At 49.6% G+C, this 15,406-nt stretch overlaps 1 protein-coding gene across 19 annotated transcripts in view; it reads right to left on the reverse strand.

Annotated features, from left to right (window-relative positions):
• The window catches only part of dlg2 (discs, large homolog 2 (Drosophila)), a 155,089-nt gene that overhangs the window by 127,301 nt on the left and 12,382 nt on the right, over positions 1–15,406 (reverse strand). For 17 of the 19 annotated variants that reach the window (XM_035535275.1, XM_035535289.1, XM_035535299.1 and 14 more), the window contains 2 exons: positions 11,596–11,756; positions 8,409–8,477 (listed from right to left, as the gene is read on the reverse strand). In XM_035535275.1, the coding sequence (XP_035391168.1) occupies positions 8,409–8,477; positions 11,596–11,756 (230 nt within the window). Of the gene's footprint in view, positions 1–3,266; positions 3,546–8,408; positions 8,478–11,595; positions 11,757–15,303; positions 15,362–15,406 lie in introns of those variants that run through there. The other 2 variants (XM_035535283.1, XM_035535290.1) reach the window with 2 other exon arrangements.

A 15,406-nucleotide genomic window follows, 5' to 3' on the forward strand; every position in this document is an offset into this window, starting at 1 on the left:
AAACATAGAGAAATTAGGAGAGAGAGAGAGAGAGAGAGAGGGGAGGATCCCAGTGTGCATCCCAGCAGTATCATTCAAAAAGCATCTATCCTTTTCCATGTGAAGGTGCCCGTCTCCTCAACCTCTCCCTGTCTTGACAGAAATATCATCATCATCATCATCATCATCATCATCATCATCATCATCCTCCTCCTCCTCCTCCTCCTCCTCCTCCTCCTCCAGTGGGCTGCTGGTACTTAGCTTCCTCATCACGGAGTAGTTCTCCTCTCTCTGCTCTCAGTCATTACTGCTGCACCAACGCCACCCCCCTCAAACTCTAGGGTTTACCTTCTCACATGGCTCCTGAGTGAACCCTGCGTGCGTTTGTGTGCGCATGCTAAATCCCTTTTGTATGGTTTTTAATGTTAACGGCAACCATGCGCCTGATGATTCACTTTCTTTAGACCCACTGAATTGGATTCTGCCAGTTTCTCTCAGTGAATGGACAGCCACAGAGAAATGGAACGAAAGGCATCAAGGAAGGCTGGAAGTGGGAAATCCAGCACTTGGTGAAAAAGACTAACCGAGACTGGCAAACACAACCAGCTTCTCTCAATCAGCTTTAATGTCACCTAGAATTCAGACTTACTCTATGGTTCATTGCTTGCCACAGTAGAACCAGAGGCCCAGAGAAAATATTGTTCCTCTCTTCTTGATCCGTGTCTAAGATAACGGCTGTGAATCCAGGCCTTCATACACTTTGCGAGATAAAGAGACAGGCATTTTAAAAAGCCTATTTATAGTAGACAGCATAATTAGGTGAAGTGGTTTCACTGGATCCGAGTGTCCATTTATTTGTGAATCTAGAGGGATTAGCAATGTTGCACCTGTTGGGTGTTTTATTACCCATCATGCTCGAGCTTTATGCTGAAGACAAGGCTAGTGTGCAATAGTATAGTAGGTGGCTAAAAATCTACATGTGGAACGAAAGATTTTATAGGAACTTTTCACAAGATTTCCTGTAAGGGTAAAATGTTTACTGTTTAAAATGTCATCATGGTACAGGTTATTTTTGTATTGTACAGATTATGTGATGTTAAAGTCCTTGGGTTTACACAGAAAGTGCAGTAGTTTTGTTTCAGGGGAAGCAGATGTGTTGGAGGCTGCGTGTGCACCTGCCCCCCAGCTGCCCTCTCCCTCTGCCCCCCAGCTGCCCTCTCCCCCCCAGTCGCTCTCTCCCTCTGCCCCCCAGTCGCTCTCTCCCTCTGCCCCCCAGTCGCTCTCTCCCTCTGCCCCCCAGTCGCTCTCTCCCTCTGCCCCCCAGTCGCTCTCTCCCTCTGCCCCCCAGTCGCTCTCTCCCTCTGCCCCCCAGTCGCTCTCTCCCTCTGCCCCCCAGTCGCTCTCTCCCTCTGCCCCTCAGCTGCCCTCTCCCTCTGCCCCCCAGTCGCCCTCTCCCTCTGCCCCCCAGCTGCTCTCTCCCTCTGCCCCCCAGCACTGCACCTGCCCCACAGTCACCTCCTCCTGCGGCCTCCCAGCCTCTCTTTCCTGTCAGGCAGATGAGTGTCTCACATGGCCACGCCTCCACCCTGCCAGCCTAGAAACTCAGCAGGAGGAAGAAAGCTGTCCACTGTATCACATCAGCCACATTAAAAACACACACTGCTAGGAAATGAAAAGTAACTGTTACCGCCACTCCCAGACACAGCAACATTACGAAATACTACCGAGGATTTAAATAAGTGACGATATAAAGCAAATTATTCTTTCTTTGGTCGCATACCATTACCATATTACATTTTTTAACACAACTATCTACACATTTATTTAAGCATTCCCTGGGTACAAGCAGTCTAATCTAAGGTTACTTAAAAATGTGGACAAGAAAAAAGACTGCATTTCATTTTTGGCCACATGAAACCCAACAACATGACCAACTAATTAACTATACATTTATAGTATTCCACTTGAAAAGATCATAACGGAGTCTGGCAATGCTGGGATACGTGCAAATGAAACAAAAGACACCCTAGTACATGTGACCTGCCCTCCAGTAGGTCACATGTCCAGAAGAAGGGTGTCAACGTCCCAGTTCGGCAGTATTATGGTTTAAACCCAGTGAACACATAAAATAAAAATAAACTCTCAACACAAGTACTCTACCCAATGCCCAATGAATTTAAATTGCTGTCAAGAGAACAAAAGAAATTGCTGGTATGAAGCACTGAAAAGTTAAATGGATGATGATAGCGGCATGTTCATGTCTCACCCAATCCGTGTTGATAAAAAACGTAATTCAGCAACTCCTGGGTAAGTATAATAATCATATTATTATTATTAATCTATACAGTCCCTCTCTCATTCTCAAGCTCATTTGACATAATCCATACATGAAACAAATAACAGGAGTCTACAAATCAAAAACAGTATAGGACCAAACAGAAACAATCAGAAATGGAGCAGGGGGGGCAGAGACCGGTCTGCATTTAGGAACGCAGAGAAGAGCAGTGTGAGAGGAGCAGGGCAGCAGGGCAGCATGGGGGTAAAAGTTTAGAAAGTCTGTGCAGAGATTGGCACGTGAGCAGTTTAAACTGAATGTGTAGTGGGCTAGGTACCTAGTGTAACTGATACAGAATTGGAGTGATGTGCAGGCAGGAAGCTGTGTGCTTCTTCCAGAAGTAAAATTTGCTCTCTTAATTCTCAGTCACTCTCTGACTGAGATGCAGCATAGCAACTACGAAAAACGGGTCACATGACTGAAATGACAAAAGGCTGTGGATCGCTCACGTGAGGTACTTCTGGATTTGCACATACCAGTATCGTGGATCACTATAATTCTGGAGATGATCATTTGTTTGTCAAATTGTACATTATCGCCCAAGCCAAACCTTTACCAGCACAGGAGAACTAACACCCTTAGCCGAGCGCTTTTAACCCCTCCGCTTTTCCACAAGTTCCTACTGCCATGGGTTAACAGAGGAGAGGCAGCAACCAGAGTTCAGTTCTCTCCACACTGCATATACCAGCAGACACTCACACCAGCAGGTACACAGGTGCTTAGGAAAAGGAGCAAAACAGGCTCAGGAGAACAATTAGACCTTCGTAATCGGCCTTTACACAATCTCACAGTTTTTTTCTCCACAGCCATATTCTGCAGTCAGATGCTCTGAAATATACACACACCCTGTCAGATCAAAAGCCCTTCACCCACTCCCCCCCCCCTCTCTTTCTCTCGCTCTCTCACACACACACACACATTCCCGCTGGCTTCCTCGTGCACTGTTCCTTACCTTAGTTGTGACTATACACAGGCAATCCATCATGAGCCTAAGAGCTCAGCCGAGACTCCCATTCATCGCCACAAACTCAGTCATAGATGGGAGGAGAGGAGAGGCTAAGGCACAGGCAGAGCTAGTGTAAACACAAGAGCCTGGAGTCCTTCTCCACACAGCGACAGCAAGCAGCAGCGACGGTGGCAGCACGCGTCATGGTGGCAGGAGCGCACGGAACCACTCCGCCTGACCACAACCGCACGACACTGAGCCTCTCGGAGACAGAGCGGGAGAGAGAGAGAGAGGGAGCAAAAGAGAGAGCGACAAAAGGGAGCGAGGGGGAGAGAGTGCAAGTGAGGAGAAGAGGGAGGGAGGGAGAGAGAGAGAGAGAGAGAGAGAGAGAGAGAGAGCGCTCAAGTGAGCGAGCAGCAGAGGGAGCGAGGGGGAGAGGGTGAGGGAAAGTGAGCGAGTGAGTGAGCAACAGTGTATGCAAGGGTGAGAGAGAGAGTGAGCAACTGACAGAGAAATCGAGGAGGGGAGAGAGAGAGAGAGAGAGAGAGAGAGAGAGAGAGAGAGAGAGAAGCTGCTGCTCATGCTGCCTCCTCTAGCGCAGGCAACTGCACACGCAACTCTGCACTCACATGGCCCTGCCTGCCTGTCTGTCTGCGTGGCTGTCAGTCCGTCCATTTTTGTGTGTCTTTCATGACCCTCGCTGCACAACCCTGCGCACTACTGCAGGAGCACCAGAGCTGTGCTCACATGCATGTGTGTGTTCATGAATGTGTGTGTGTGTGTCATGATTCTTCCCTCTCTTGTGCGCTGCGGTTGTGCTAAACCTTTTCAGTTCTGCAGAGAAATCAATGGCTGGAAGTGGATCTCTTACACAGCCTGCTGTGCAGCGGAAACAGGTTTTAGTGACGGTCTGAACAGGCGGTCCTTGACCTTGGAGAGGCAGATTATTTTAGGGATCTTGGCCAACGTGAACAGTGAGTTAGCTCAGGTGGCCCTTAAATGTCCTGAGTGATGAGACGAAGTCAAGTGGAGGGTCCTCAATGCAGAAACCGCACACTCACGTCAAAGCAGGGAGGGCTTGGGTTTCCAGGAGCATTTGCAATAAGGCCCATGGAGTGGCTTAGCATTGCAAGACACTCACTCACACTCTCTCTCTCTCTCTCTCTCTCTCTCTCTCTCTCTCTCTCTCTCTCTCTCTCTCTCTCTCTCTCTCTCTCTCTCTCTCTCTCTCTCTCTCTCTCTCTCTCTCTCTCTCTCTCTCTCTCTCTCTCTCTCTCTCTCTCTCTCTCTCTAACAGTGCTGAGGTTTGTGCAGATCTCCGAGGCTTCAGGCATGAATCATAGTGAGGTGGGCTGATTTTACATTCTCCTCTTTTTCCCCTCCTACCTTTTTTCTCTCGCTCTCTCTGTCTGTCTGTCTGTCTCTCCCTCTTTCCCTCTCCCGCCCTCTCTCTCTACCCGTTAGCTCATTCTATGTCAAAACGGAGCACTACGCTGTACTCTGGAGCTGAATGCAGAGCCCCAAATTCCTCCACGCAAAAGCATCTAATCTAATCATGATAGCACAAAGAGCCGAGAGACCGTGAGGAGCACGGTCAATACCGCTGGTCTGCCACAGGGGGAGCTCTGGGCTGAATGCCAAACCTCACCTCCCCGAACTACACAGAACTGCATAAGCTCGGCTTGGCTTCCTAGCGCGTGGTGATCCCTCGTTAGAGCTAAAGGACTGAGTAAATGCTCATATATGCAGCAGACAGGAAAAACGCAAGGCCCACCTGCACCCAGGGCAGCACTGGCTGGTCCAGGATGGAGCAGACACACGTATTAAGGAAAGCCCAGCAGTCTTCCAGATAGACTGCGCCCTGACATTCCAGAGTATTCACAGGAACACTCACCATATGCCCCGACACCATGCTGCGATTCTGTTGCTGTCTACTGCTGTGCTCTTTGCGGTGTTTCGGACGCACACTTGATGCGTCATGATTAAACATCGATGTGTATTATTTACAGGTTCCGATCATTTCCGCTCGTTACGTCATGCAAGTGCCATGAGTCATCAGGACACCCACGGAACAATAACAGTCCTCATCTAGGACTCTGATTGGTCAGGCCAATCACATGACACTAAGTTGAAGGAGATTCTTCATCCAACGCAGCACTCCACGATATCGATGGTGCCAAGGCCAATGGTAAAGTAGCTGTAAACAACGTGTTTGGCAGTTCTGTTTCCCCATTGTGCTACGTGAGGTCTGGAGCCAGCACGATGAACACGGGTGTGCAGAACACACACACGGGCGCGTGCACGGACGAGCATTAAGCCACTTAGCTGATGGGTCTGAAAGCTGCGTTCAGTGGTCGCATTATGGAGAGAGAGTGCTTGAACTTCCTCTGGAGCACACCGTCCCACAATGCTCACGGAACCATCAGGAAGCGTGCTACAGCGAGGCAGACGCACAGCTGGTTGAATGGGACACACACACACACACACACACACACACACACAGTTATGACCTCCTGAGCCCCTACACAACCTGCTGGGGAGGTGCGATTTGACACCTTGGGAGTTGTGGGGGGTTGCGCTTTCTCCCTCACTCTAAAATTCTCCCCATAGAAGGTTTTGTTCCATTTCTGTTTTTTTACTGTTCTATTACTGTTTTTACTCCCTTATTTTGTGCTGCACTTTAAAGCGACCAGTAGAACCGCACTAACGCGGCCGTGAACACACTCACTGAGGCCCAGGCTACTGCACATCCACTCCCAGGAACTCCCCTACAGTTTCCATCCACCGCACGTTGAAATCCAGAGATTACAGCCGATACCGCAACATCCCGGCAGTCGAGTGGACTGTGCGTTTCCATCTCTGCACGAGTGCTGGAAGCCAGCGTCGGAGCCACTCAGCTCGCTGGAACTCAAGGAATGCCAGAAGAAATCTTACACTAGCATTGAAATGCATGCAGATGAAACAAGAGCTTGTCTAGTCCTGGCTAACCCACCAGAATTAACTCTTAAATGACATCTCTTTCTAAATGTAATAGGACTGCTAATGTTTGGTTCTGGTTCTGCTAGTCAAGGTAAGAATGTTCATTAGATAGACAGTATCTCTGATGTGTTCTGCTGTAGCCAGACTGAAAGCAACTGAGCAAAAGGTGAGATGGGACTCCTCTCTTCACAGGACGTGTGTGCACGCATGCGTCTGGCTGTGCGGGAAGCCCATACGCCCGAGCGCTGGGATGTCCTGTGCACACTAATTGCGGCTGCCGGCTCTGCTGTTCGTAGCTCTGGCTGGTGAGGTACAGCGTGGGGGAGAGCTTGGTGATGGTGCAGCAGTGCTGCTCAGGTTCATTAAGCAGCTTGTCCTAGCTGTGCTCAGAGCAGGAGCTCGCACGCCTGCAGAATGCCTTGAAGTGGCTACAAAAGCACGAAGCAGTAGCAGAGAGCTTGCCAAGCAATAGGTAGAAAACAGCGGTGCAGTGTTACAGTGCAGATGCCCTCTGCAATGCTCTTAGGGTGGGGAAACTATGGGTGTGTGTGTGTGTGTGTGTGTGTGTGTGTGTGTTTTCTGCAATGTTTGAGCAGTGAAGCATCAGAGCTTTCTGTGTGGGCAAGAGGTGGCAATTACTGCAGATCCTCACGCCTTCCAGTCAGGAGTCGAATTAGAGAACGGAATCCAAGCGCCAACTACACGAACACACAGTTTGGTGTGTGTGTGTACAAAACAGGCATACATATATATGTACGTACACACACACACACAGGCACACAGAGCTTGATCCTCAATCATTACCACAGTAATAGCACAGACAATGTCCACTCAACCAGAGGCCTGAGCAGAGCTGCTGAGCTGTGTGTCAGTAAGAGTCACTTTCTGAGGATTCCCACAGCGCATCAGCTCACTAATTACATCTCTCCCTTTCCTTCTCTCTCTGCCACACACACACACACACACACACACACACACACACACACACACACACACACACACACAGGCAGCACTGCTGTATACTTCAGTAAACAAACAAAAAAGACGTGTCACATCTTTCACCCAGTGAGGCTGCATGTAGCGTGGCTTTGTCTCAGAACTCCAGAGCGAGCGGCAGACGCCACACGGCTATGACAGCAGCTGCCGGTTGGACTGCGTAATCGCCGCGGTAACACTCGCCACGCCCACACCTGCAGGACAGGTGGAAAACAAGTGGCAGTGGGAATGGAGCTCCTCTAATCGCAGAGCTGCTCTAATCTGCGCTTGGCACTCTTGCCAGCCCTGCTGGAGAGAACATGCTGATTGGTGGCCTGTAATTAACCCCCGTCTGTGCGGGAGCGCGTGCGCGTGGGCGTGTTTGAGAAAGAGAGAGAGACAGAAAGAGAATGAGTGAGTGAGTGAGTGAGTGAGTGAGTGAGAAAGACAGAAAGAGAGTCAGGGAGAACAAAAAGAGGAAAAAAACGAGGGAGACAGAGAAGGAGGTACAGAAATGAAAGGATTTTGGGCTGATGAAGGAAAAGAATGTCATGAGCTCCCAAGACTGAACCAGCAAGCTACACTCCAGATGTACTTACAGGTACAGGATGTCTGGTTTACTGAGTTCTGGGGCTGCCATCCTCATGGGACCAGAGCCAGCTCTCTGACTGCTATTAGCATGAAGCCTGAGTGTGTGTGTGCGTGCGTGCGTGTATGTGTGTGTGTGCACGCATCTACATGTCTGTGTAACAGAGAAAGATTAGGTCACAATCTGGTGTATTTCATCAGCACAAAGAGAAAAGGAGAAAGGGGGGAGCAGCATCTGGGCAAGCTGTGTGTGTGAGAGAGTGTGAGTGTGTGTGTGTGTGTGTGTGTGTGCGTGCGCGCGCGCGCATGTACACGCGCGCAAGGTCTTCCCCTCCATAAACACTGACAATCTGCTGCTTTCAGCCCTCCACAGGGACGTGTGAAGCATTCCACATATCCACCCGCAATCAGCCGCATACGTGGCGCGCATATATTAGATCGCTAATGCAGTAATCCTTACCCTGAGCATTAGTGCTGTTGCCCGTGTGTGTGTGTGTGTGTGTGTGTGTGTGTGTGTGTGTGTGTGTGAGAGACAAAGAGATAAAGAGTGTTCACATTTGTATTGTGCTTTATTTATCTTGATAATAGCTGGGTCATAACGCTCACCTCTGCAGCAGCGTTGCTGTCGGCTGCTAGTTCCTCTACACTCAGCTCCATGTGTCCCTTTTCCATCACCTACACACACACACACACACACACACACACACACACACACACACACACACACACACATGCACGTGCGCGCAAATCTTAACAAAAATGTTCTTATCCTCTGCAGTGAGCAGATGTAATTCTTGCACTAGTTTTAGAGTCAAATATTTGAAGCAGTTATTTAAAAGTCTTTGAGACATTTGTCTTACAGATGTTTAGAAAGGAGCATGAGTGTGATGCTCTTTCTACACATCTACAGAGGTCTGAGCATCTGAGCGACGACCGTCACTGATAATCACCGTGCATAATGTATAAAACAGTGTACGTATGGGCTAGAAATCAGAGCCTTATTTTTCTAGTGAGGCCAGGGACTTCACACTGATTCTCATTTAAACACACACACACACACACACACACACACACACACACACACACACACACGGAGCAGATCCCCCATTTCCACTGGTCTTGGCGTCAGGAAAGAGGAGAAAGGAGAGGGAAGGTCCGTTCCCGACCCGTGAGACACGTACCCACCCGCCTCGCAGGTGACCCCAAACCAGGCCACCCCGACCCGTGAGACACGTACCCACCCGCCTCGCAGGTGACCCCAAACCAGGCCACCCCGACCCGTGAGACACGTACCCACCCGCCTCGCAGGTGACCCCAAACCAGGCCACCCCGACCCGTGAGACACGTACCCACCCGCCTCGCAGGTGACCCCAAACCAGGCCACCCCGACCCGTGAGACACGTACCCACCCGCCTCGCAGGTGACCCCAAACCAGGCCACCCCGACCCGTGAGACACGTACCCACCCGCCTCGCAGGTGACCCCAAACCAGGCCACCCCGACCCGTGAGACACGTACCCACCCGCCTCGCAGGTGACCCCAAACCAGGCCACCCCGACCCGTGAGACACGTACCCACCCGCCTCGCAGGTGACCCCAAACCAGGCCACCCCGACCCGTGAGACACGTACCCACCCGCCTCGCAGGTGACCCCAAACCAGGCCACCCCGACCCGTGAGACACGTACCCACCCGCCTCGCAGGTGACCCCAAACCAGGCCTCCAGACACCACAGGCCTTGACCCCGCCTCTGCTTAACTAAAGCCACGGCCCCTTCAGCTGTGGGGATGGTTTTAGCCAGCGTGCGTAGCCAGGTTAACGCCGCTCTGCCATGCTCCCTGAGACACTGACCTCCATCAGAAGCTCCCAGAGACTGACCTCCAACAGAACACCGTCATTATATCCACGTGACGGAGGCAAGAACAGAAAGATAGAGGCACCTTCAGCTTGTAAGCAAAGTGTGGCTTTTTTCTTCTTTCGTCTGACGCTCAAATGCCACAGAGTTTTGCGGTGGATTGAGCAGCATGGTGCATTAAACAAGGCCACCACTGCGTTCACCAGGGTGAATGATTCTAAGGTGTCTATGAAATACTTTGCTGGGGCTACTGTGCTCTTTAGTTAAAATCTTTCCAGTGGACAAATTTGAGGAAATAATTCGTAGATGATCATTCATAGCGGACTGCCCGCTGAATGAGAGGAAGGGGTGTTTGAAGTGTGCGCTCACACAGAGCTAGCCCCCCCTAGTGGAAGCAAAAGAACACAAATCATTCATCACAGGATGAACGTCCTTAGGTGTTTTACAGCATTAGTTCTGATTCATGTCTAAAGAGCGCATTAGTTTTGTTCGAGGTCTAGGTGCATTCTGTGCCTGGAAACCCCCCTCTACTGCTCAGACATTTCCATTAATGAAGTAAATGAAATATCTATATAATTAAAGAAACCTTTTAAATAACTGAAGTTACTTAGAAATATCTAGTTAATTAATAAAACCTAAATACTAATTAAGATATTTAGGACAAATTATTTGGAGCAGAAATACACATGACCCACATAAAAGTGGGTCTGATTTAATATTCCCACAATGATTCCTAACAATCAAAAATTCTCTTTCTACTCTGACTCCAAAATAGACACTGTCCCGCGAGGTACCATTAATCATGAGAGCACCTGTTACTTAATCACACACTTAATCACACACAGTGTGTGTGTGTGTGTGTGTGTGTGTGTGTGTGTGTGTGTGTGTGTGTGTGTGTGTGTGTGTGTGTGTACACAGAAACGCAGGGGGCATCAGAGCCGAGAGGCTGCTGGGAGTGCAGTGAGAGAATGCACTGTGCTCTGTAGTGTCAAGATTACAGATGGTGCTATTTGTATTCCTCACAAAGTGACCGCTGCCTCTGTTCGCCTTAATTAGTATGATGCCTGCCAGCTCTCTTACCATACATCTCTGCAGAGGACAGACATACAGACACAGAGGCACATACACACACTCATACCCACGCCCACACACACACACGTGCCTATGCACTGTGTCAGGAAAAGCTCACTGAATAATGTTACCTTGAGATCGGTAGTTTTATCGTTACCTGACCGCAGGGCTTTATGAGCAATCATAAAGGAAATGAAAGGAGAAGTGGGAGGAGCAAAGGTGGGTGGAGCAGAGGTGGGTGGAGCAGAGGTGGGAGGAGCAGAGGTGGGAGGAGCAGAGGTGGGTGGAGCAGAGGTGGGTGGAGCAGAGGTGGGTGGAGCAGAGGTGGGAGGAGCAGAGGTGGGTGGAGCAGAGGTGGGCTGCAGGGGAGAGGAGCTGCAGTGGCAGACTGTCTAAACCCAAAACTCCCAACTGACAAAACTGGACAGTAGAGCAACCTCCCTCTCAACCCGCCTGCTTAAAACAAGCTACAGGTCTCGAGAAAACGAACACGTGTGAGAGAATAAAACTGCTCTTACGCAGCTTTTTCACTGCATAATGCATGGTTCTATTCTTCACTTTAGCTTACTTAACATGGAGTTCACAGTGCCACAGTGCTCTGCTGAGCAGGTCAGTCCATACAACACCCCCCTCCCAACTAAAATCTGTCAAATCTCTCCTCAGCACTGTAGAGATGTAACCACTACTGCAACCACCCAGCCGTATGACCACTGGTTAAAAGCAATCTCAGCTGGGGAAGCTCAATATAAAGATCCTCTGTGCAACCTTACAAAGATTAGCACGTGTGTGTGTGTGTGTGTGTGTGTGTGTGTGTGTGTATGCACGCGCACGTGAGCGGGTGCGTCTCTTCGTCCTGAATCAGCTCCTCACCCTCGGCTGGCCACAGGCTGGGTGCAGGTCTGCGCTTGGGGGTGCAGGCTGGGCCGCTCCAGGGTTCTCACAGAGCTCCGTCATGTGGGACACCTCCTCCAGTTTCTGCTCACAGCTCTTCTGAGCGTTCAGCAGGGTCACCTCGTAAAACTCCTGGATGTCTGGGAAAAGAGGGAAAGAAAGAAAAAAGGGGGGGGGGGACAGCAAAAAAAAAAAAAAGACAGCAAGAGAGGAAGAAAAAGAAAGATGGGGAGAGAGAGAGAGAGAGCGAGAGAGTGAGAGAGAGAGAGCGAGAGAGAGAGAGCGAGAGAGATGCTGGTACTTCTTGCTCCAGTTTTTATGTTGCACACTGCTGTAACTGGACTTTCAGATTAAAAACCCAAAATAATCGCCTCATTGGCAACACACAAAATTAAATTCAGGCAATTTGTTAAACTGAGTTGGTGATGAGTTAAAAGGAAAAAAAACCCCCAAAAACCCCCACAATCTGCTCGAACACAGAGAGCGAGAGGGAAGCACAGAAGCCTGGAGGCTGGAGATTTCGCCACAGCAGAGCAGCAGATTAATTTGAGCGCTTCTGTCAGAAGCGTGATTCGATATGTATATCTAGCAAGCACAGCCCAGCACTTTCCAGTACAGCAACAGTCGGGGAATACAGGGAAGCACCCGACACTCCGTCACACTCCTGCCCAGGCCGCACTCCACATTCCAGCCGCTCTGCCGTCCGGCCGGCCGTCAGGCCGCTCTGACGGAGGCAACGGGTATGTCAAAGGGGAAAAAAAACAAACCAACTTCTGAATCTCGTCCATGACCACCGACAGCAACAGCAGGATGGTGGTCGAGGACCTGGAGTCAGAAGACCCTGTAATAGCTCAGGTGCAGACAGAGATGGGGCAGACCAAGAGGTTGTCAGCAGCAAGGACCCCAGTCATCCTCGTCCCGCCCCCAGCATCTGACCGCTGCAAACAGCAGCGCTACCACAACTTCAGACTCTTAGACAATGGCGAGCTGGAACGGAAACCTGACAGGTCAGACAGGGCTCTGCCAGAGAGCCTGGGGAAGTATCCCTGACAGCTGCACATCCTTAATGTTTGAGGGATGCTACACTTGACAGGTGTGTCTGCTGCACGATGGTGAGGGGATGTACGGGGAACGGTGGCAGTTATCAGCTATTCAGGAGGGCTTTTTTTTGGGATCTCAGCAATTATCATTTTAAAAGTTTTGACAAATCCAATATAAAAAAGGACAGGAATTTTATGAAACGGAAACCAAAAACTATTTGTAGCCTTTACAGTGGAGATAAATATACTCGTCTAGCTCAAAACAGTCTGTGGAATCCTGAGCTCTACCTCATCTCCCCTCTTTGAAAGCAGAAGCTGATGTCCAGACATGTCTGTAGTAGGTCCACATTACTGGTGATGCTGAAATCACGCGCAGTGCGAGGTAAGTTAGTGCGAGATCTTCTGTTGTAACGTGGCTAAATCTAACTGCCTCATGACAAGCAGAGTAGGAACCCTTGGCTTCTTTGAGAACGGCTACGCATGTTTCCTCATTGACGGTGTCTCCGGGGGCACTTTATCCTGTGATCCGTATAGTTGTCCAACCGTATAGTTGTCCTCCATCACTGTCTGAAGTCTAAAACTCAAGAAGCAGACACTTCAAAGCCCATCAGAGTGAAATCACTTAACTGTTGCCATGTGGTGTGTGAGAGGCACAACACAGGATGTGGACAGAAGTGACATGTGTTTGGTCATTCTTCAGGCCAAATGACAGCACGAATTTGCAGGTCTGAACTTGTCATCTAGCTGTTTACACTTGGCATTTTGAACGGGTTTCAACTGTCCAAGTGTGATCAGTTTTCATACATAATCTCACTGAAGGAAGTGCCACGTATATTTACTGCGTCACTCTTCTGCTGCATTGGTTTTCAGACAGAAATGCCCCACGAATCCAGCATGGGCTGTTACAAACCGATCTGCTTAACTGCACGCAAAGCGATTTCCAGAGCGTCTCACCACTATTTTCCGGCTGGGGCAGTGATGGGGCCGATATGGGCACTACACCGTTGCTGTCGAGGCTGCATCAAAAAGCATTAGCGTTCACTCGACAGGCGTGCCGCGGCCCGATTTGGCCTGACCAGTGGTTCGAGTAATCGGCTTACGGTGCGTCTCTGAGGCACATGGTACCTCATTCACACTCACAGGTGGCCACTTCTGACCCGATCCAACAGGGCGCGTCAAAGCCAGAAGACGCTGGTTCCCACGGGGGGACGGCCTTGCATGTTCGACTGCTACAGTGACTTGGGAATTCATGGCTTCAGGAGTGAAGAAGACAGATTCCTTGATGTGAGGTGACTTCACATGCATGGGTTCTGTTGCTTCTTTTGTTCCCAGCTTTGTGATTTACTGTTTGATGTAAGCTTGCTTCTTATTTACAGGCTCGGTGAAGGAAACTGTATTCTATATTCTGAATGTCATCTCTGTTGGTGGTATCTTTAAAATGTTTTTGAATTTGTTATACTATTTTTATAGCTATAGTGATTTTTAAAGTTATAGACCAGTTTATTTTTAAAGTTATAGACAAACTGCCACCTTAAATTTTTCAATAAAATAGCTGCATGACCTTGAAAGCTTGGTCAAGGTCACTATACAGCATGCACTGTAAAAGCGGGCGGCAAACTACTAAGCTAGCAAAACAAGGCTGACACTTTTTACGTTACTTTTCATGAGTGGAACTGATAAGGGTTTAAATGAGGCTATGAGTGCTCGGTTTGCAATCCCATCACGCCTTGTCCCAGCCGCTCAGCCCAGTCACACCGTGAGAGCGGCTGTACTGAGCGCGCAGGCCCGGGTCCGCCGTTCAATAGGACAGCAGGTGAGTGCGCGGACCATCTGGAAGGCCGGGCCATACAAAAGCACAGCTGAGGTACACCAGTGGTGGGTAACAGTGTTAGAAGCTTTCATGCACCTCTGTAGAAACGTGTCTCGCAGAAGCAGAACAAGCAGCAGCCTTTGCTTGCTGGCGTCAAACGAGCTCGGGTGGAGCTCAGCGGGTGTAGGAACATGTTCCGGCTTCTACGAGACGGGGCCGAGAGCCAAACGGAACGATGAGGCATCCATTGATCTAGGCAGATGGATACCTGCTGCTGAAAATGCGTGAGGGTTTTGTTTGTTCTTCTTCGAAGCTTCTTGGCGGTGGAGCAGGACAAAGCAGTTATTATTCGCATCTCAGCAGTTTAAGGATCAGAGCCAGAGATGCCAGCCAGAGGCAGAGTGTTCATTTGTATTTAAATACAGCTTAATGACATCCATCCGGTGGCTTTGGCCTGCAACTGGATGGCTGGTCCAAACCCTCATGGTGTGTTGCCCATTTCAGCAGTGAAAAAGCAACCAACACTCGCCACCCAAGAAAACTTTAGCATACGAAATGAATAAAACTATATAAAAATGATCACCGCTTACTAGGGATGAACACACGCGCCTACCAGAAGAGACGAGCACAAAGTGTAACTACTAAAAGACAATTTATGCAAATCCCCACTGTCAGAGATACGTGGGTGACACAGAAAAAGCACAAATCCAACTGTTCTGAACGAGTCCAAACAGACTGGAGTGTTAGCATGACTCTGTGGCGTGCTGGAATCTGCTTCCAACACTCCTCCATCTCAGACAAAGTTAAAAAGGTAGAAATAATTTCCACTGAACTTACAGTGCAGGAAAACTCCTCTGGTCTCCATGGACAAGATGAGTGGACTGTGCTCGCTGAAGCCGTGCAATGGTCCGTGTGTGTGTGTGTGTGTGTGTGCGCGCGC

This window comes from Electrophorus electricus, chromosome 17 (assembly GCF_013358815.1).
Source record: "Electrophorus electricus isolate fEleEle1 chromosome 17, fEleEle1.pri, whole genome shotgun sequence".
Taxonomy (NCBI): domain Eukaryota; kingdom Metazoa; phylum Chordata; class Actinopteri; order Gymnotiformes; family Gymnotidae; genus Electrophorus; species Electrophorus electricus.